Source organism: Podarcis melisellensis, assembly GCF_964234715.1.
Source record: "Podarcis melisellensis genome assembly, chromosome: 11".
Classification (NCBI taxonomy): Eukaryota; Metazoa; Chordata; class Lepidosauria; order Squamata; family Lacertidae; genus Podarcis; species Podarcis melisellensis.
This window is the reverse complement of record NC_138543.1, coordinates 38,675,902-38,696,010: the sequence shown is the minus strand read 5'-3', so window position 1 is coordinate 38,696,010 and position 20,109 is coordinate 38,675,902. Positions and strand designations below refer to the sequence as shown.

At 43.8% G+C, this 20,109-nt stretch overlaps 1 protein-coding gene across 1 annotated transcript in view; it reads left to right on the top strand.

The window, feature by feature from the left end:
* IPO11 (importin 11) overlaps window positions 1-20,109 on the top strand; it is an 81,481-nt gene that overhangs the window by 7,306 nt on the left and 54,066 nt on the right. The window contains exons 3-8 of the mRNA XM_081930096.1: window positions 1,833-1,933; window positions 4,703-4,775; window positions 6,181-6,384; window positions 17,551-17,683; window positions 18,490-18,548; window positions 19,699-19,747. Of these exons, the coding sequence (XP_081786222.1) occupies window positions 1,833-1,933; window positions 4,703-4,775; window positions 6,181-6,384; window positions 17,551-17,683; window positions 18,490-18,548; window positions 19,699-19,747 (619 nt within the window). The remainder of the gene's footprint in view (window positions 1-1,832; window positions 1,934-4,702; window positions 4,776-6,180; window positions 6,385-17,550; window positions 17,684-18,489; window positions 18,549-19,698; window positions 19,748-20,109) is intronic.

The window sequence follows — 20,109 nt, the reverse complement described above, 5'->3', positions numbered from 1 at the left end:
TAATTAAGAGCAGCCCCAAGGCTACTTATGTTAATTCATTTAATTGAATAAGAATTTAACGTGGCTCACATTTCATAAGATGGAAACAGAGTTTGGACAGATGATTTATTGATATGGTAGCTGATGGCGTGGAATATTAATTTTTAGCAATGTTATATAAAAGACAGAATTCAGAATCATACACCTCACTGCGTGCAGACATAATGATAAACAGCTGGTGCATGCTGCTCTCTTGCTCCTTGAAAATTGGATATAAATAAACAAGGAAGTCTTCACTTTGCATTGCATCCAAACCAGGGATTGTGGCTTGTTTCTGCCTAACAATCCCCCATTTACTAGTCATCCTTAAGCCATTTTACTTTAATGGACTCTGACTTGTTAGTATACTATGATCTTTATTTAGGTGCAATAGGTAGCCAAGTCTTCATGGTTTGTTATTCCCACTCATACCAGGGGAAGAGTGAAGTGAGAGCAATTGGGCAGCATATACTAGTGTGTTGCTTAGTTATCATTAACCATGAAAAGTCAGAAACCCTAGCATATTTTAAGTGTTATCTTGGTCTCTGTGTGCAAGAATCCTAATGTTAGCAATCCTGTCCTTAATTCTGTTATTTCATTAGGCAAATTGATGAAATGGATGGTGGCGATCTCAGCCCTACTCAGTTACTAATTACTGAGTGCTGTGAGCCTCCTTACAAGTCAGGATCTTAACTTCAAACCATCGTTTAAGATCTTGGCTTGTTCATGAACAAGTAACAATAGTTTCCCGGTTTGAATGAAACATGAAGCTGTGGTTAATAAGAGACTTCCCAGTTTAATGACAAATGTTCTGAAGGGGCTATGTGAGAAAGAGAGCTTAATATGCCAAGGTACTGTAGCCTGAAGCAAGCCTCTGAATTTGTTTAATAAAGCTTGCTCATTTTGCTGAATAATGTCTATGTTCTCTCCTTTTGATGTGCAGACTAAAGGTCTTTTGATAATTCTGCCTTCTGATTTGAAAGTGCTGGGTATTGGGCCTATTTTTGCCACATTTGATAGGAATTTATTTGTGGTTGCTTGTATGAGAACTGGGGTATGTTTCCATCCATCTCATGTGTGTTTATATAGTGGATGGATGCATAGGCTGCATCTGCACTGCTGTGTCTTCAAAAGCCAACAGGCAGTTAGTGCTTCACTGCAGATCTTACAGCCTGGGAAAATTCCACTTCACACTGAGATGCTTGTAGTTGATCTAGTTTTTGGGATTAGTCCAGTGCTGTGTCCATTAAAACATGATGGCCGGGAGAGAACATAAACCAGCTTGTTGATGATGTTGAATGAGGAAGGGAATGAAAGTGTTGGCCTTATTGCTTTGGCAACATCCAGTATGAATTGGTTTCCATTATAGAGTCCCCCCAGCCCTTTTAAACACTACTGCAGTAGATTGGATATTAATTACAGTAGGCATCTGTAACATGAGTGAGGAATGAGGCAGAGACTGGGGCTCTCCATTGTTTTCCCCAGCCTATGCCATGTTCTCAGACATTCTCTTCCCAGAGGTATTGAGTGGCTTATAGCAACTTAAAATAAAATAAAATAAAATACAGTGCTTAAACTCTGCATATTCTTCTGCTGGGGGTCAGGCTAAAAAGTAAAAGCAGATTATGTATTTCCTGGTCAAAGATTGACTAAATTCACATTATATCCAATATTGCTTTTATTAAAACCTTATTTTCTGTTAACACAGTTTAGTATAATATGGAGGCTTCCAACTATTATGCCATTCTCCAGTGCTAAAATGATGTGTACTATAGAGAGAGAACGCTATGTTTAACTCTCTACTTCTCTTCCAGAATATCTTCACAAATCACACCTTGGATGTAAATGTGAGGTGGTTAGCTGTGCTTTACTTCAAAAATGGAATTGACCGCTATTGGAGACGTGTGGCACCACAGTAAGGAACACTTCTCTTATTTTGCTATATATATTCTTTTTAAAGTTGCAGTTATGAGAAACGTTTGTGGTTCAGACCAGATTGAAGACTTTCTATCAGGGGTCGACAACCTAAGGCCCATAGGCTGGTAGTAGCCCCCGGGGCTTGTCTATCCAGCCCACGGTGACCCCTGCAGCCCCCCCCCGCCCGCTCTTACCGGCGCGGTGTGGTGCAGGGACCGACTTGCGGGTTGATGGCGCCTGTGCGCGGGCGCTCCTCTGACCTGGATGTGAGCCAGAAATAGCATGTGTGCACGCGTGCGGGACGGAGAAGCATGCTATTACTGGTGCACATCTGGGTCAGAGGAGCACCAGAAATAGTGTGTGCGCACGGGCGCTCCTCCGACCCAGAAGAGTGCGCGTGCGCGCACACTCCAGCCCAACCCCTGCTTTATATCCTGTCCTGTATATCCCTCTATTCACTTCAGAATTCTCTAGCTCTTTCTGTTCTGAACCGGTGTTAAGACTTGTGTGGAGATCAATGGCTGACTATAATTAGGGCTTGCTTTTACAAAGGGTTTGGACACCAACTTCAAACCCAAGTTAACAATAAGCTCTGGTTACGACTGCACTGATGCAAGCCTGTGCCATGTTTAATACAGGGGTAGGGACAGGGGGAAATTGCTGCAGAGACATTAGGCAAATGCCATCATTATATTCTTTTAGACATTCGTTGAAAACTTTTCTGTTTTGGCAATCCTATGATTTTATTGCTTATATATTTTTCTTAAAGTTTCATTGATTTTTATCTGTGTTTTTGATGATTATGTATCTTTGCTTTAAATTGCTTTGAGGATTTTAACCATTTTCCCCCTGCAATTGTATTTGTATGCTGTTTGGAGAATTCTTTGATGAAGTAGTTTTTACATTTTATTAATAAATGAAAATTAGCTTCTTCTGTTTGTTTTTTACATCCTTGTTTTCATCAGTTCCTATAACTTTAGGTTGGTATATTTCATAGGACTAAATATTTAATGCAACTTCATGCACTTTTAACTTAATTTGTGACATGTATATGGGGGAAATATGTTGGTAGAATAATTCTGAGATTTTCTGAAGGTAGTTCTAGAACTTGGTGCAAATATATTTTATTACTACATAGAATTTATTTATCTTATTTCATGGGTTTAGATAGCTTCACAAATGTTATCTAAGTAATCAGATTTTTTTAGTGGTGGAGGAAAATGGCTAAATTATAAACCTGATTGTGTGACACTCCTGTGTGGGGAATTAAGATCATTTCTACATTCCTGCAGATGTCAGTATTGCATCACATGAGCAGCTTCCAAAAGGCTTCTTTGTTTTTGTTTTTCCATTTTCAATATCCACATAAACCCTTATGCTTTAAGTACTTTAGCAAACATTGCACCTGGTTATACCTGTAAGGTGAATATATCCTTTTCCATTTTCTGTTGTGTTATGCATTTTCACAGTTGGAAAAATGTTCCGCTTGCCTAAAAAGTGACAAATCTCTTAATTCCCCATGGTCTTCCACAAATGTATTTATACATGGCACAGAAACATTTCTTAATGCTAACATTTAAATATGACCCCTAATGCTAGTTAAATTCCTAAAAATACTTTGATGGTTTTTGAAAGCTTGGTTTCTTAGCTACGATCCTGAGAAAAAAAGGGGGAGAGCCACATAGAGTGGAAGTTTCTTTCTCAATAGCAGCTACGTCTTATTCCATGTTGCCATCTGATTTTAAAATTCATCTGAGACTTTTGTGCGAAAGTTTGCGGACATAGCCCAGGAAAGAAAGAGAGACTGGCCTCTTGAATAATTAAGCTTTTTATCAACTTCATTATGTTACAGATTACTGATAAAATGTAAAACTTTTCCACTGTCTCTTCAGTTAATCAAACAATCATATTATTTGTATGCGGCCTCTCCAAAGTTAAAAGCAGGCTCAAGGTGGCTTACAACATATAAACAATAACAGTGGTACCTCAGTTTTCGAATGTAATCCGTTCCAGAAGACTGTTCGAGTTCCGAAACATTCAAAAACCGAAACTCAATAGCCGACAGCTAGGCTTCAGGATCTCGTATTCAGCGGAAGTCGCGTTTCCTGTTTGACTTCAGAGATGTGTTTGAAAACCAAAGGATTTACTTCCGGGTTTACAGCATTGAGAGTTCTGAAACGTTTGTCAACAGAGACGTTCAAAAACTGAGGTACCACTGTTCATAACTACAAACATAACATAGTCATAACCGAAACTTCAAAAATACACAACAAAGTGAACAATTTCTACATCAATAATAAGTTCCAAAAAAAGATTCAGCTTTTATTCTCACTTGCTGACCTATACGACCAAAGTAAGCGGAACCTGTGCATTCCTCCTTGGGTATCATACAGTTGGATCCAAAGGTATCTTCCACTTCCGGAAGGACTGTTTTACTCTTGCTGCTATTCTAGGAGAAAAGTGGAACTACACCCAACTTCTATTCTTCAGCTTGAGCAGGAAACATGTAAGAACTGCAGTGGAACCTCTTGCGTCAACACTTATGCAATCTCTTGTACAAGTCTGCAGAATAGTGCTAATAGCTATTTTCTTTCAGCACATGGTTCTTTGGATCCAATCTGTAGACTTTAGGCTTGTCTCAAACATTACTGGAAAATATGTGTCATTCTTCCAGTATTCTTGCTAAGTAGAAGAAACTCTCAAAACGTTTAGATAGTAAGAAATGAGAAGTTGCATCTATTATGTGTATTTATTTCTTTAAAAACAGTGCTCTATCAGAAGAGGAGAAATCTACATTACGTGCAGGGCTTATTGCCAATTTCAATGAGCCAATAAATCAGGTTAGTGATTATTATATTAAAAAAATCATATTAACACTATAAGGCTGTATCTTGTAATTTTAAAGTTTAACATTAGAATTAAGTGGTTTTGGGATTATTATTTTTTTATAAAAGAAGCCTATTAAATGAAGAAATAATTCCTGCTAAATCTCAGAGAGATGATATTATTAATGGTGGTAGATTAGCATAGCCGGCAAGTGTATCCATTGTGCATGTAGAAGAGAAGTCAGAGATTTTTAAGGTTAATCATTCGTTTTCTTCGTTTTCTGTTCCTAATTTTTAGTAGAATTGTTGGCAGAATTTCAGTAGAATTGTTGGCAGAACAAAACCTTAGCATCTAAGTGGCTTATTTTGCAGGATGACGGCCTACTTTTATCAGATTTATCACCTGATCTGAGAAAGCGGCAGCTGTCAGGTGTTAGGTGCATTTCTAGACAATTGAATGTGGGACAGCACAGCCTTATCTGTGGGGTGAGATGGGCAGGATGAAAGCTGGAGATAGTTGAGTGTGAAGTTTGTTGGAGCAAAGATAGGCAAGAAAAGACTCTCGCAGAAAAGCCAACCAAAATTATTAAGGGGGTGGGGCAGTTCCCTCATGAGGAAAGGTTACAAAATTTGGAGCTTTTCAGTTTTGAGAAAAGTCATGTAAGAGGCAACGTAACAAAAGTGTATACAATTATTCATGGTATAGAGAAAGTTGGTAGAGATAAGTTCTTATAATGCTACAACTCATGGATATCCCCTGAAGCTGAGTGTTTGAGGTTTGTCTGTGTAGATAAACTGTGGAATTTGCTCCCACTAGAGTAGTGATTGCCAGCAGTTTTGATGGCTTTCAAAGATTAGACAAATTCATGGAGGATAATATTAGCAGTGGCTACTAGCCCTGAAGGCTATGTTCTACCTCCACAGTCAGAGGCAATATGCCTCTGAATATCATTTTTTGGCAGGATCACAGGTCAGGAGAATGCTGTTGCGCTCAGGTGCTTCTGACAGGCTTCCCATAGGCACTTGGTTGACCACTGACTGTGAAAACAGGATGCTGGACTCAATAGACTTTCCAGATGAGGGAGGAAAAAATCCTATGAGCTGGGGAGACCCAAAAGACCCCATGAGGACTGATCATGCTCAGTGGCCATAGAATACTGACTGACTTCTGGCGCAGTGGAAATAGGAAACTGGATCAGAGCAGGAAAGGAACGACTGATTGGAACATTCCTTGTTCTTAAATCTTAAATTTTGAATTGAGTTAATTTATCAGCTTTGCAAAATGTTGGCTGAAATTTCATCAGATGTGTGAGGCTATTTAAAATGGAAACCAGTCACTTTAACCAGGACTGACTCCCTTTTGGATTGTGGCCACATGCACCTGCTATCTTAACTGCGTTTCCTTTGGTTGCCTTTGCAGATTGCCACTCAGATTTCTGTGTTGATTGCCAAAGTCGCGAGGCTGGATTGCCCTAGGCAGTGGCCGGAACTTATTCCCACTCTTGTCGAATCTGTTAAAATTCAAGATGATCTTCGACAGCACAGAGCTCTACTTACCTTCTACCACGTCACAAAGACTTTGGCATCTAAACGGCTTGCTGCAGATAGAAAACTTTTCTATGATGTAAGTATCCCTTCCAATAATGCAGTCTTTGAGTCAGATTAGTTTCTCCTATCAAGCATGCTATTTCATTTCTTCTGATCCCCACATTTTAGAAGAGAGTAATATGACAGCAGCATGCAACTGGGAACACAGGAAGCTGCTGCCCAAGGGAACTCCAGTTTGAAAGTATTTCTTTTTAACCTTTGTTGTAGTTGATGACAGCCTGCTGGCAAAATGTGTCATTTTGATCAAGCGCTCCTTTACAGCGCAATATCAGACAACTCAGTCAATTTAATGTAATGTTTCCCAGTCTCCTGACCACGATGAAACGATCCAACCTCCTCCTCTGCTGTTGAATCCCCCTACTTCCACTGTCATTATCTAGTGGTTAAAGCAACTGCCTAGACCCTCGTAGACCAGGGTTCAAATCTCCACTCAGCCATGAAGCTCTCTGGGTGATCTTGGGCCAGTCATTGTCTCTCAACTTTACCTACCACACAGGATTGTGAGGATAAAATGGGTTGAGATATACTGTATTTTTCACTCTATAGAACGCACCGGACCATAGGAGGGGGAGAACAGGGAAAAAAATTCTCCCCCTCTCTGCTCAGCGCCCCTTCAGCGAAGCGACAGGAGAAATGGAGCCCCTTCCATTTCTCCTCCCACTTCGCTGAAGGGGTGCTGCGCAGAGAGGGAAAACTGTGCAGCACCTGTCCAGCGAAGCAAAGCCTGGAGAGCAAGAGGGATCGGTGTGCACCGACCCCTCTTGCTCTCCAGGCTTCAGGCGGCTATCCGCAAGCCTTCGGAGCACAGGGGGAACTCCTGCTGCGCTCTGAAGGCTTGCAGATAGCTGCCTGAAGCCCCCAGAGCGCAGCACGAGTTCCCCCTGTGCTCCGGGGGGCTTCAGGCGACTTCAGCGAAAGCAACGCGAAGCCTCCAGAGCGCGGGGGGAGCTCTCCCTCTGCGCTTCGGAGGCTTCGCGCTGGTATCGCTGAAGCCAAGGAACCTGCATTCGTCCCATAGGACGCACACACATTTCCCCTTAATTTTTGGAGGGGGAAAAGTGCGTCCTATAGAGCGAAAAATACAGTAAATGTAACAAAGAAATAAAATTGTGTCTGCACCTTGGTTAACATAAACCAGCAGCTAGCTATAAACCATCATTTGAAACCAGCTTCAAACTATCGTTTTCTGTTCCACTGTAAGTTTTTCCCCTCACTGCAGACGTAATGCCACGGTTGCTGTTGAAGTGGAATTGGGAGGAGACGGCGCACAAAATCTTCAGTGCACTTTACAATTGCTGCTGAGAGAAATGGGAAGGCTTGCATTATTTTCAGGGTCAGGGTGAATGTATTTGTTTCGTATATAAAGGATGCACCCTTTTCTTTCTAATACACCTGGTGTTTCTTAACTAGGAAAGCAGCCTAAAATATTTTAAATGAATAGCTAAATAAATCATCTTCAGATCTTGAACTTCATACACACCATACATTTATTTTATTTTTTTAAATAATTTTTATTAAGGTTTTCCAAATTAAAACAAATAAAATCCAATTCATAAACTTTTTCCAATATCCAGGACTTCCCCTCCCCACCCCCTCTTGTGTTCCAAATCTTCCAAAAAAGCAATGATATTCAACAAATTCTTATTCCCAAAATACACTCATCATCAATAACTCAATTTATCCAAATTTCCATCCCCTAAGGTCGACCTATTCCCTTCCACGAGTTCCCCCCTTTCAGATATAATACAGATGAAAATAGAATAAAAACAAACAATAATTTTACAACCTTTGGATTCCAAATTTCCCTCCCCTCTTTCCCTGTTGCGTTCCCCCTATCCCTCCACTTCTAGTGTCTTCCTGATGAACCCACCTTTCACTAAACCCACATCCCTCTGGTTCTTTACCGGTCTTTTTTTTTTTTTTTTAAAATGGCATATATTAAACTTCTGGCATTTTTAAAATTACAGATGTCCAATCATAGAAGGAGTCTATCAAAGGGGGCCCATTTCTTCTATCCAGATTTTTATATCCAGGAGTATAAACTCCAATTTTATATCCATAAGCTTGTCAAATCTGGATATCCCAAATGTTCCCACATTCTGTCCAGTTCTTGTTGTTTCCTTGTTCTTGTCAATCACTCTCCTCCTTTTTACTTCCCTGTTCCCTCACAGAAATGTTCTTTTTCCAAAGGCTTCTAGTGTCTCTACAGAGGCTTGTTATTCAGGAGCAAAACATTACATCATGTTCCTTTCATTTTTCAACAGATTAATCCATTGTTTCCAGTAAAGTGTAGGCCTCTGTAGACAAAATAATGTTCCATTTCTGCAGTTTCCCAGGAGATTAAAAGTTCTATCCAACTGTTCAAGTTTCCCGTCGAAAACACATGCAATGTCCCTCAGCTCCTCTAGGTGGATTACAATAACAAAGTTCCCTTCCAGATCACATCCGCCAGTCCAAATAACTTATAAATCCTTATTTGAAACAATTTATCTCCAATTTATAACAAATGTAGCCGGCAAAGTCCTCATAACAAAGTCTCAATTTCATTCTTCCGTTTTGACAGCTCTTTGACAGCTGTCAAAACCTCCGTTGTTCTTCTCCAGGCATTTTCACGAATCGCTCCAGAGATTCCGGGGGGGTTACTTTTTAATACAAATTCCACTTTTCTCCTCCAGCTCAATCTTATAAATTTCCCTCGCGAAGTTGCTAGTTCGGCAAGATAAGGTTCTTCTCGATCTTAGTTATCCAGTCCTTTGTTTTGGCTCTTCTACAATTCGGGGGGGGGGGGCTGACTTCCTTTTTTCCACCTCCCCCGTTCGCTCCAAATTCTAAAAATTTATCCCTCTTTTTAGTCCATATTCCAATTACTCACGGGTTCTTCTTTTGGGTCCAAATTTTCAATAGAAGAAGTCAGCGCTCTCCGCCGGATGGCATGCGGCTGCGCTCGGCAGGGATAGCAGAGGACTCAAAGCACCACGCTCCTCCCCGGCACCCGATCCGTAGCCTTTAAAAAGGCTCCTTCACGAATCGAGAGGGCGCTGACGGTGCCAGCCGAGTCTCCATGTCCACGGCCTCCGTGGCCGTGGTTTTTAAGGGTCCCCGCATCGCCGGTGCGGTAGGACCCAGCCCCTGCCGAGCAGGCTCCCTCCGGAGCTCGGAGGGAGCCCGCCATTCGGCGATGGCGCCGACCCGGAAGTCATACACACCATACATTTAAAGAACATTCTCTCGCCTCAAGAATCCTGGGAACCAGTTTGTTAAGGGTGTTGCAAATTTGTAGCTCTGTAAGGGGGTAAACTACAGTTTACAGGATTTCTGACAGGGTGTGTGTGTTTTAAATGTGTGGTGTGTATTCAACCAAAGTGCACATCTTACTTTGCAGGCAGTCCTCAGTCATGGTTTAGATTCAGATGCAGCATAACTAAGGAAAACAAGCCAGGTTTAGGTATTATTCTTACACACATTATACCAGTAAAGGTGATCTTTTCTATTTAATAGAAACTGCGACGTGGTTCTGAATTAAGCATTATAGTTATGATATTGTATGCGAGCTTATGTTCCTGTTCTGTTATTTGGGGACTAAAACAAGCCTTTTCTTTGACTTTATATTTCTTTAATTGTACTTTTTCGAAATGATAATCCCCATGTAAGAAGCTTAATTTTGATGAGCCCAACACAAAGGTTTACAGTGGGAATACATAATTTTTTTTTAAGGGCAGTGATATTGAACAGTCTGGAGCACAATGTACAGGACAGCAGATGGGATTTCCTCCCATGAGAGGGTGTGTGTAGAATCTTTGTGTGATGGGACGATGAGCTGCTTGTGCGTAAAATGCAAGTCCCTCAGAGTTTGATCAGGTTTTCAAACCTCTGCCTGTGACGGAGCCCCTCCAGCATGGCTGCGTCAATCACTAGTAGAATCCGAAAGTGGCTGCTTTCGGAAACGTTTCCAACATAAAAGCTCCTTAACGGAAACACGTCGTCTGGCCTCTCGGCGTGACAGTTTCTGTCGAGGTGTGGGTGTCCCTATAGGAGGTCCTGAGACCTCCCCACTGGTTTCGCTTGAAGCGTCTCTGAGCCATCCCTCCGACTCACTTTCCCTTGGAGTTCTTGCTCGCCCTCTACTGGTTCCCTCTTCCGCTGCTACTGCTCTCTCAACCTCAGGGAGCCTTTGCACCTGCGGCGCTTTAGATGTCAGTTCCCTGACATCCACCTCCCCTCCAGGGCCCCCTTCACCCCCTCCCGTCTCCTCTCCTACTGGCGGTGAGGAGGTAAAACCCCTGAAAGAACCTCCCTCATCTTCCGACGTCGCGAACACTTCCTTCCACTTGTTGCTGTTCCTACTCTCTAGGTACTCTTCGTCATCAGAGTCCACTCCATCTTCCAACTCCGACTCCGCGAACCCTTCCATTTCCTCTTCCTCATCGGTGGTGCCGAAATACTCCCTCCTAAACCTTGCTATAGGCTGAGGTTTCCTCGGGAACCTTTGGTGGAACGTTTCTGTTAAAACCTCGTCATTGACTTCCTCTGCACTTACCCAGGTGTTTTCTGACTCCTGTTCCCCTTCCCACGCCACCAAATACTCCACCTGATTACCCTTCCACCTGGAATCGAGGATTTCCGCTACATGGTTGCGGCGTTCCCTCTCTTCCAAGGCTGGTCCCCTGACGTGCTCCCCTTCACGTCCCCCCCTGTATGGTGACAGTAACGACCTGTGGAACACTGGGTGCAATTTCATGTGGTTGGGTAATCGGAGTTTGAAAGCTACCGGGTTGACCTGCTGAATCACCTCAAAGGGTCCCAATCTTCTGGGCCTCAGTTTCTTACAACCCCCTTTGAACGGCAACCCTTGGGTTGACAACCACACTTGATCCCCCACCCTTATGGTTTCACCTTCCCTTCTGTTCTTGTCTGCCTGCTTCTTATATTGTGCCTTGGCCCTTTCTAAGTTGAGCTGGAGCTGCTGATGGATGGCTTCCATCTCTTCTACAAAATGTTCAGCCGCTGGAACGCTCCATCTCTCCCCTCCTTCCCCTGGAAATGCCCTGGGGTGACACCCGTAATTCGCCAAAAAGGGACTCATCCCTGTGGACACATTCTCCGCATTATTGTAGGCAAATTCTGCCAACGCCAACTTTTCGACCCAATCGTTCTCTCTGTCATTGACATAACACCTAAGATATTGTTGAAGAATGCCATTTGCCCTTTCCGCCTGCCCGTTGGTTTCAGGGTGCCGGGCAGTTGAAAAATTAACTTCCACGTGTAGCAAGCTCATGAGCTTCCTCCAGAACCTGGAAGTAAATTGTTTGCCTCGATCTGAGATCACCCTCGAGGGAGCCCCGTGCAACCTAAAGATATGTTCCACAAACAACTTCGCCGTTTCTTCCGCTGTGACTGCATGTGAGCATGCTACAAAATGGCACATCTTAGTTAACAGGTCTACTACTACCATGATGGCTGTTTTCCCCTTGGACCTTGGCAGATCCGTCATAAAATCTATTGATATCGCTTCCCAAGGCCGTTCTGGTGTGGGTAAAGGTTCTAATAACCCTGCCGGCGCCCTTCTTTCCCCTTTGGCTCGCTGACATTGGTCACACCCTCTTACATACTCCCTTACATCTTCCCTCACCTTAGGCCACCAAAATTCCCTGGTAACCAACCACATGGTTTTGTGTTGCCCAAAATGTCCCGCCGTGGGGCTATCATGCAACTGCTTGAGTACTCTCCCCCTCAATTCACCTTCGGGTATATACAGTGCCCCTTTGTAATACAATGCCCCATTTCTTTCCTCAAAACCTCCGGGGCTCTCGCCCTCCCCCCTGAGACCTCTGAGCTTATCCTGGGCATATTCATCATTTTCCGTTTCCTCCACCAGTTCCCGTTGCCCCACCAGCGCCGCCCCACACACCCAGCGGTCCTCCGGGATGACATGTCTCTCTTCGATCACCTCCTCCCCTTCCCAATATTCTGGTTTGCGTGAGAGCGCATCCGCCCTGACGTTTTCTGGGCCTGGCACATAACAAATCTCAAAGTTAAATTTGGAGAATTCCTGTGCCCATCTCACTTGTCGTTGGTTGAGCACTCGAGCTGTTCTCCAATACTCTAAATTTTTGTGGTCGGTGCACACTTGCACCTTGTGTTGTGCCCCAATTAATAAATGTCTCCACCTCCGGAATGCTTCGTGAATGGCAAGTAGTTCCCTGTCATACACCGTGTAATTCCTCTCGGACTTATTCAGTTTCCGCGAGAAGAATGCACACGGTCTCCACTCCGACGCACTCCTCCCCGGTTGAAGAAGGACCGCCCCTATAGCCCGGTCGGATGCATCTGTTTCCACTCTCATGGGTTTTTGTAAATCCACATGCAGAAGTTGTTCTTCCGAGGCGAAAGCCCTTTTCAGTTCTTCAAAGGCTCGATCCGCCTCCACCGTCCAAACAAATTTCTTCTTGCTGCTGAGGCAGTCGGTGATGGGCGCCGTCAAGTGGGCAAAGTTCTTGATGAACTTCCGATAAAAGTTCCCAAACCCCAAGAATCTTTGCACGTCCTTCTTGGTCTTCGGTGTCTTCCATTCCAGTACCGCTTGAACCTTGCCTGGATCCATGGCCAATCCCTTGTCTGACAAGCGGTACCCCAGGAATTCCACCTCCTTGGTATGAAACTGGCACTTCTCCAGTTTCACCCACAGCTGGTTGGCTTGCAGCCTGCCCAACACTTCTCGAACGTCCCTCACATGCTGTTCCTCATCTTCCGAATACACCAACACGTCGTCTAAAAAGGCCACACAGTTCTTGTAGAGCAAAGGTCCCAGAACGTGGTTTATAAAAGCTTGAAAACAGGCGGAGCCCCCTTGTAGACCGAAGGGCATAACGAGGTATTCAAAGGCTCCCAAAGGGGTAAACATGGTGGTCTTCCATTCATCTCCCTTCCTTATGCGTATCAGATTGTACGCCCCCCGCAGGTCCAGTTTTGTAAAAATCTTTCCCTTCCTTACTCTGGTCAAAATGTCGTCAATTCGGGGCATAGGGAAAGCCAGGGGCTCCGACACTGCATTGAGGGCCCTGAAGTCACACACCAGTCTCGGTTTGTCTGTGTTCTTTTTGTCCACAAAAAACACTGGGCTGCCCCCCACCGCTCGGGACTCTCTGATGAAACCTCGCTTCAAGTTTTTGTCAATGAACTCCCTCAGCTCCTGCATCTCCCTGTCTGACATGGCGTACAGCTTGCCTACTGGGAGTTGGGCCCCTGGGAGTAGGTTGATTTGACAGTCAAAGGGTCTATGCGGTGGCAGTTTGTCTGCTTCCCTTTCGCTGAATACGTTGCTCAGATCTGCGTATTGCGGGGGCACCTTCCCTTTGCCCATCACTTCCATCCCCGCTAGGGTGACTCTGTCTCCTCCCGAGACCTTCCCCTCCTTGCCGTGTTCTAGGCAATGCGCTGACCCAAAGGAGACCACCCTCTGATGCCAGCCCACTAGCGGATCGTGTAGCGCCAGCCAGCTCATCCCCAAAATGATGGGCGCTCCTCCCAGGATGGCCACATTAAACGCTATCTGTTCGGTGTGCCTTGCCACTCTCATTATCATCGGGACAGTCTGTTGGCTAACTTCTCCCCCCAACAGCTCTCTGCCGTCAATCGTAGTCACCTGCAAGGGGTTACTTAAAGGGATGGTCTGTATCTGGTGCTCAGCTGCAAACTCCTTACTCATGAAATTACAGGAGCTGCCTGAATCCAAAAGCGCCTTGACCTTTAGTGGGTGTCCGTTTGGCAGTTCTAGTAACACCTCTATCACTAAAGCAGGTCTGGGAGGTTCTGGCATGGGCACTTTCATTGCTCTTTGGCCTGGCTGCTGTGCCCCGACGGTGGCAGCCAGGCGTTGGCTTTTACTTGCTCCTTGCTTTCCTCTTCCTTTCCCCCAACAGCTCCTGCCATCCCTTGCCATTCCTTTCTTTGTGGGCAGACTCTGGCAAAGTGCCCTGGCTGTTGGCAGAGATAACATCTCTTGGCGCTCTTTCCCTCCTTCTTCCGCCCTTCACTGGGATTTGAAACTGCGCGCGCCCGCGCTGTTCCAACTTCCATCGGCTCTGCCGGCGGGAAAGATGGCTCTGGAATGTCTGGAATGCGGAACTCCCTCCAACGGTCTCCTTTCCCTTCCCGCCTTTCCAAAGCCCTCGCCTCCTGGCGCGCTCCTATGGCCAGCGCAGATTTGGTTAATTGGTCCATAGACTCCGCCCTGGGCCCCCGGGAAAGCTCATCTTTGACGGTTGAAGAAAGCCCCTCTTCGAAAAGCATTTGGATGGGCTCCGCCGATAGGTCCCACCCCAATTTATGAATCAGCATAGTAAATTCAGTCCAGTACTCACGGACAGATCTGCTTCCTTGCTGGCAAGCCATTAACTGCCTTTGCACCACCCCCTGCTCAATATCGCTGGAAAACATCAGGTCCATGGCACGAAAAAACTTCCTCGTGTCCTTTAAGATCTCATTATTCGCTGCCATCAGGGGTCTAACCCAATCTTTCGCCCCGGATTCGAGATGGCCAATCACATACGCCACTCGCGATTCCTCGTCGGGGAAGTCATCAAACTGCAAGTTTAGAGCGTATTGCATCTCTGTTCTAAAGGCATGATAGTTCCTGGGATCCCCCCCGAATTTCTGCACCAATCCTGGTACCTTTCTGGCGAGCGGGGTGGTTTTCTCCTTTCCCTTTTCTGCATCCTGAGCCCTCCTCTCCTCAAGCCTCGCCGTTTGCAGCGCCAACTGGATCTCCAACGCTCTGTACCTTTCTTCCAGGCTTGGACCCCCTCCAGCTGCTCCTGCACCCCCGGTTCCGGCTGGGTTGCTCATGATGCTTCTCTCTGCACAAGCTGGCTTTCGGTGACTTTCGGATTGCTGTGATGGGACGATGAGCTGCTTGTGCGTAAAATGCAAGTCCCTCAGAGTTTGATCAGGTTTTCAAACCTCTGCCTGTGACAGAGCCCCTCCAGCATGGCTGCGTCAATCACTAGTAGAATCCGAAAGTGGCTGCTTTCGGAAACGTTTCCAACATAAAAGCTCCTTAACGGAAACACGTCGTCTGGCCTCTCGGCGTGACAGTTTCCGTCGAGGTGTGGGTGTCCCTATAGGAGGTCCTGAGACCTCCCCACTGGTTTCGCTTGAAGCGTCTCTGAGCCATCCCTCCGACTCACTTTCCCTTGGAGTTCTTGCTCGCCCTCTACTGGTTCCCTCTTCCGCTGCTACTGCTCTCTCAACCTCAGGGAGCCTTTGCACCTGCGGCGCTTTAGATGTCAGTTCCCTGACACTTTGATATGTAGAAAGCATGCTGATATTCCTGCAGAATAAAAAGAAAACCAATCTATTTTCTGGAAAAGCAATTGCATTTTAAGACAAATTGGGTTATGTCTGAAACAAAAGTACTTGCACAACATTTTTTTAATTTACAGCCATCTGTCTCCATCTTGCAGTGTTCTGAAATAATTTAAATAACTTTGTTTGGGGGAAGTTTAATTAATTTGAATTTTGCTTAGCTGTGTTTCTGTCATTATCATAGTTTTAACACAGTGCTTATACCCAGAATATTTTTTCAGCTTGTTTAAGGACTAGCTTGTACTTTGTCATGTACATTTTGCTAATCACTACAGCTGTTTTCATAGTACAGCATACAGGCTCACCTTCAGAAATGTATATATTAACGTCTGAGTCCTCTGTGTGTCATTGTGTACATTACTGAAATCTTAATGACAAAGGCCCAATTCAGATAATAATTTTCTAAACCATAGGTTAGATGATTGAGAACCATGTGTTCACCTTTCCTCCTTCATATGTGACAGGACAGAGCAAGCCACAACTTCGTGTCACAAACCATGGTTAGCCTTGCACTTCCATACTCCTCATCCCCACCCCTTAGCAGGTTAGACAGCTGAGCTTTTACTTTTAGAAGCCACGGTTTTGTGCCACATGTGAACTCAAGGAACTGTGGATTGTTCTGATCAAGTACAGTTACAACAAAACAGGATATCAAGTTTGATCCTGGTACTGTTTTAACTGATTATGTTTAGAACAAACCTCAACTCCCTGAATTCATGTCCCTAAACTCCCTGTCTTCCACTGCCTCCCGCAGTTTGGTCAAACTCATGCTGGTAGCTTCAAGAACATTGTCCAACCATCTCGTCCTCTGTCGTCCCCTTCTCCTTGTGCCCTCCATCTTTCCCAACATCAGGGTCTTTTCCAGGGAGTCTTCTCTTCTCATGAGGTGGCCAAAGTATTGGAGCCTCAGCTTCAGGATCTGTCCTTCCAGTGAGCACTCAGGGCTGATTTCCTTAAGAATGGATAGGTTTGATCTTCTTGCAGTCCATGGGACTCTCAAGAGTTCATATGTGATGCAAAATTGTGGTTTGCTTTAAAATTGCAATTGGAACCTTTAACTCTCCTCTTACCTGCAGAGGAGTGGGGAAGGGGGAGTGTTAAAGGCCAAGGCTCACCATGGTTCATTGCTGATCATCAAAACCACATGGTTTATGATGATCTGAACTGGGACAAAGTCTGCCAGTGAGTTTAGTAAAATGTCAAACTCAGTAGAAGTATTCACATACACTGATGTTTGTCTCAATTCTGTTGAAAAGAAAACATTTTCTCTCTCAATGTGAGACTGGATGTGGCTAGATTTTATTTGCTGTGTGCATAGGAATATGCATAATTTTCTTTGGCTTGTTTCAGACTAAGAACAAACGTGAGTGTTCCATATTTATGTAAAAGCTCCAAATGTTCAACCATTGTTAAGTTATTGGAATTGATTCTCGTCACAACCATGTTTCACATTCCACCTTTGGGATCTGGTTAGTTTCAACAGTGTTTAAGATAGGTTGTTCCCTTAAAGGCATAGAGGAGACTTTAGTGAGAAGAAAGGAGCACATGATCAGAACTGTTTCATTTTTAAAAATATTTATTTATTTCCGATATTTATAAACTGCTTTTCACCACAGATGATTTTCCATCACTGGAAAAAATACACTATTAAGAACAGTTTCAGTTAAAACAGTCATGAGTGAAGCTGTATTCCAAAAAACACTTATTAATAAATAAACCCCTTTGAGCTCACTGAGACTTATTGTACTTTGCATGGTTCACTGTGTTCCATTAACAAGAACTATTTTGACTAGTAATTTATTTATTTTTTACATTGCAGTTAGCTTCTGGAATTTACAGCTTTACCTGTTCCCTGTGGAATCACCATACAGATACATTCCTTCAACAGATTTGTACTAAAGATGAAAGTGCTATGAGCAACTCGCTAGAAAGAACTCTTTTATCACTGAAAGGTAATTAACAAAATGTGTCAGATCAGTATGAATGTGCAGAGTAAGGTGGGCTTTCAAATTTTTTACTAATGGAGTAAGACATTCTGTGTCTTCAGAGAGTTGCTTCTGCATAGGGATCATAAGAGATTTTATTTTATTGGTGTCATTCATTGGTTGCTGAGGGCTATGCAAAATTCTTTCCAGCACTTGGTGCTTTTCTAGACTGGTCTCGGAATACAGATTTATGTTAATTTTGAAAGCCCAGGATTCCTAAGAGCATTTTGTATGTCTCTCCTACAGGGCCAGGTAAAATTGAGCCATTCATATTTTATACTGGTAGGATGTTCCACCCAAACACTCTTTGTTCCAAACTGCACATTCATTATATTCTTGGCACTCTTTGTTTCAACTTGCATACATGTTTTGTCTTGAGCCGCAGCTTATCATAAAAATATTGAAAGAGCATATTGGATTCCTGCTTTAAGACATGGGAGTGTGGGTAAAAAAATCGCATTCACTCTTGAAACAGCAACCAAAATATTCTGTGACCCTTTGGAACTGATTTTGTTAGATTTTCTTCCCTTATCTGCTGCTGGTTTTGCTCATTAATGGAATACTAACAATGTCGTGATAGAGTGAGAAGCCAAATGTTTAAAACTTCCAGTTTATTTGTTTATTATTATTTTAAGAAATGTTTGATATTTTAAGAAATGGGAACATTTTGCCGCAGGGGTTGTTCACTGTGTTGGCTATTTGACCATGACTGGCTTTCATGGGAGTAGTAATATTTTATGGGGCAGTAATATTACTATTACTTCATTTTTCAGTGCTTCGTAAATTGACTGTTCATGGGTTTGTGGAACCTCATCGGAACGTAGAGGTGATGGTAAGCAAGGCGGATCCTTTATTTTTATAAGTATATTGGGCCTCGCTCCTTTTTCCCCATTATGATTAAAATTTCATCTTCAAACTGCGACAGTGTTAATACTACAATGGATGTCTAGAAAAGATTTGTCTGGCAAGAAGTTAGGAGTTGATGCTTGTACGGGGGCCCTTTGGAAACCTGGCCATGCAGGTTTAGAATCAGTGTAGCATATTGTGAAAGGGATGTGGGTGGCGCTGTGGTCCAAACCACTGAGCCTCTTGGGCTTGCCGATCAGAAGATTGGCGGTTTGAATCCCCGTGACAGGGTGAGCTTCCGTTCCTCGGTCCCTGCTCCTGCCAACCTAGCAGTTTGAAAGCACATCAAAGTGCAAGTACATAAATAGGTACCGCTCCGGCAAGAAGGTAAACAGCGTTTCCATGCGCTGCTCTGGTTCACCAGAAGCGGCTTAGTCATGACCCGGAATCTGTACGCTGGCTTCCTCGGCCAATAAAGCAAGATGAGCGCTGCAACCCCAGAACCAGCCACGACTGGACCTAATGGTCAGGGGTCCTTTACCTAGCATATTGTAGTATATTGCGGCATCTCCAACCCCATCATTCAGCCTGGACACTGAGCTCCGAGGCCCTTCTGGCAGTTGCCTCCCTGCAAGAAGTGAGGCTACAGGGAACCAGGCAGAGGGCCTTTTCGGTAGTGGCCCCCGCCCTGTGGAATGCCCTCCCATCCGATGTCAAGGAAATAAACAACTATCTGACTTTTAGAAGACATCTGAAGGCAGCCCTGTTTAGGGAAGCTTTTAATGTTTGATGTTTTGTTGTGTTTTTAATAAAGTGACCAGGGAAACCCAGCCAGATGGGTGGGGTATAAATTTTACTTACTTATTTATTGAATTTGACTTGACTTGATTTGATTTTTCTGAAAGCTTTTAAGGTAGTGACAATAGGTACAAAAGGAATGTGAAGTATGCTGCTGTATAGTAGCCTTGTTAAAAATGTATATATGTTGGGGAGAGGTCCCCCAGTACCTATTATGTTGATTAAATACTTTTTAGAGCAAATAAAAATGTTGTGCAAAGTGGCATGATTGCTTATAGGTTGACATGTGGAATTCTGTACCCTTTTGTACTTTAAAAGGTTGCTTTTACATCTTCTAGGGATTTCTCCATGCAGTATTTGAGCGGTTGAAACAATTTTTGGAGTGTAGTAAGTATTTGAAGTACTGTCCCGCCTTATGGATTATATTTTACACCTTAAGATAAATAGTGCCATATGAGGTAGCAGGAAAAAAATGTGTCATGCAGTGCAATACTTTGCTTGCTGGAAGTGTGTTCTGCTGTACCCAAAGAGACTTGCTCCTTAGTCAGTTTAAGGTTACAGTTTTAGGCTGCAATTCTATGCATGCTTATTTGGGAGTAAATCCCATTGAACTCAGAGGATCTTGCTTCTGAGAAGATCTGTTTAGTTTCTGTTGCCAAACGACAAATGCTTCTTAACCAAAGGAATTAATATTAGCAACAGTTAACAGCAAAAAAAGAAGTCATTTAAGCAAGATGTTCACAAGAATG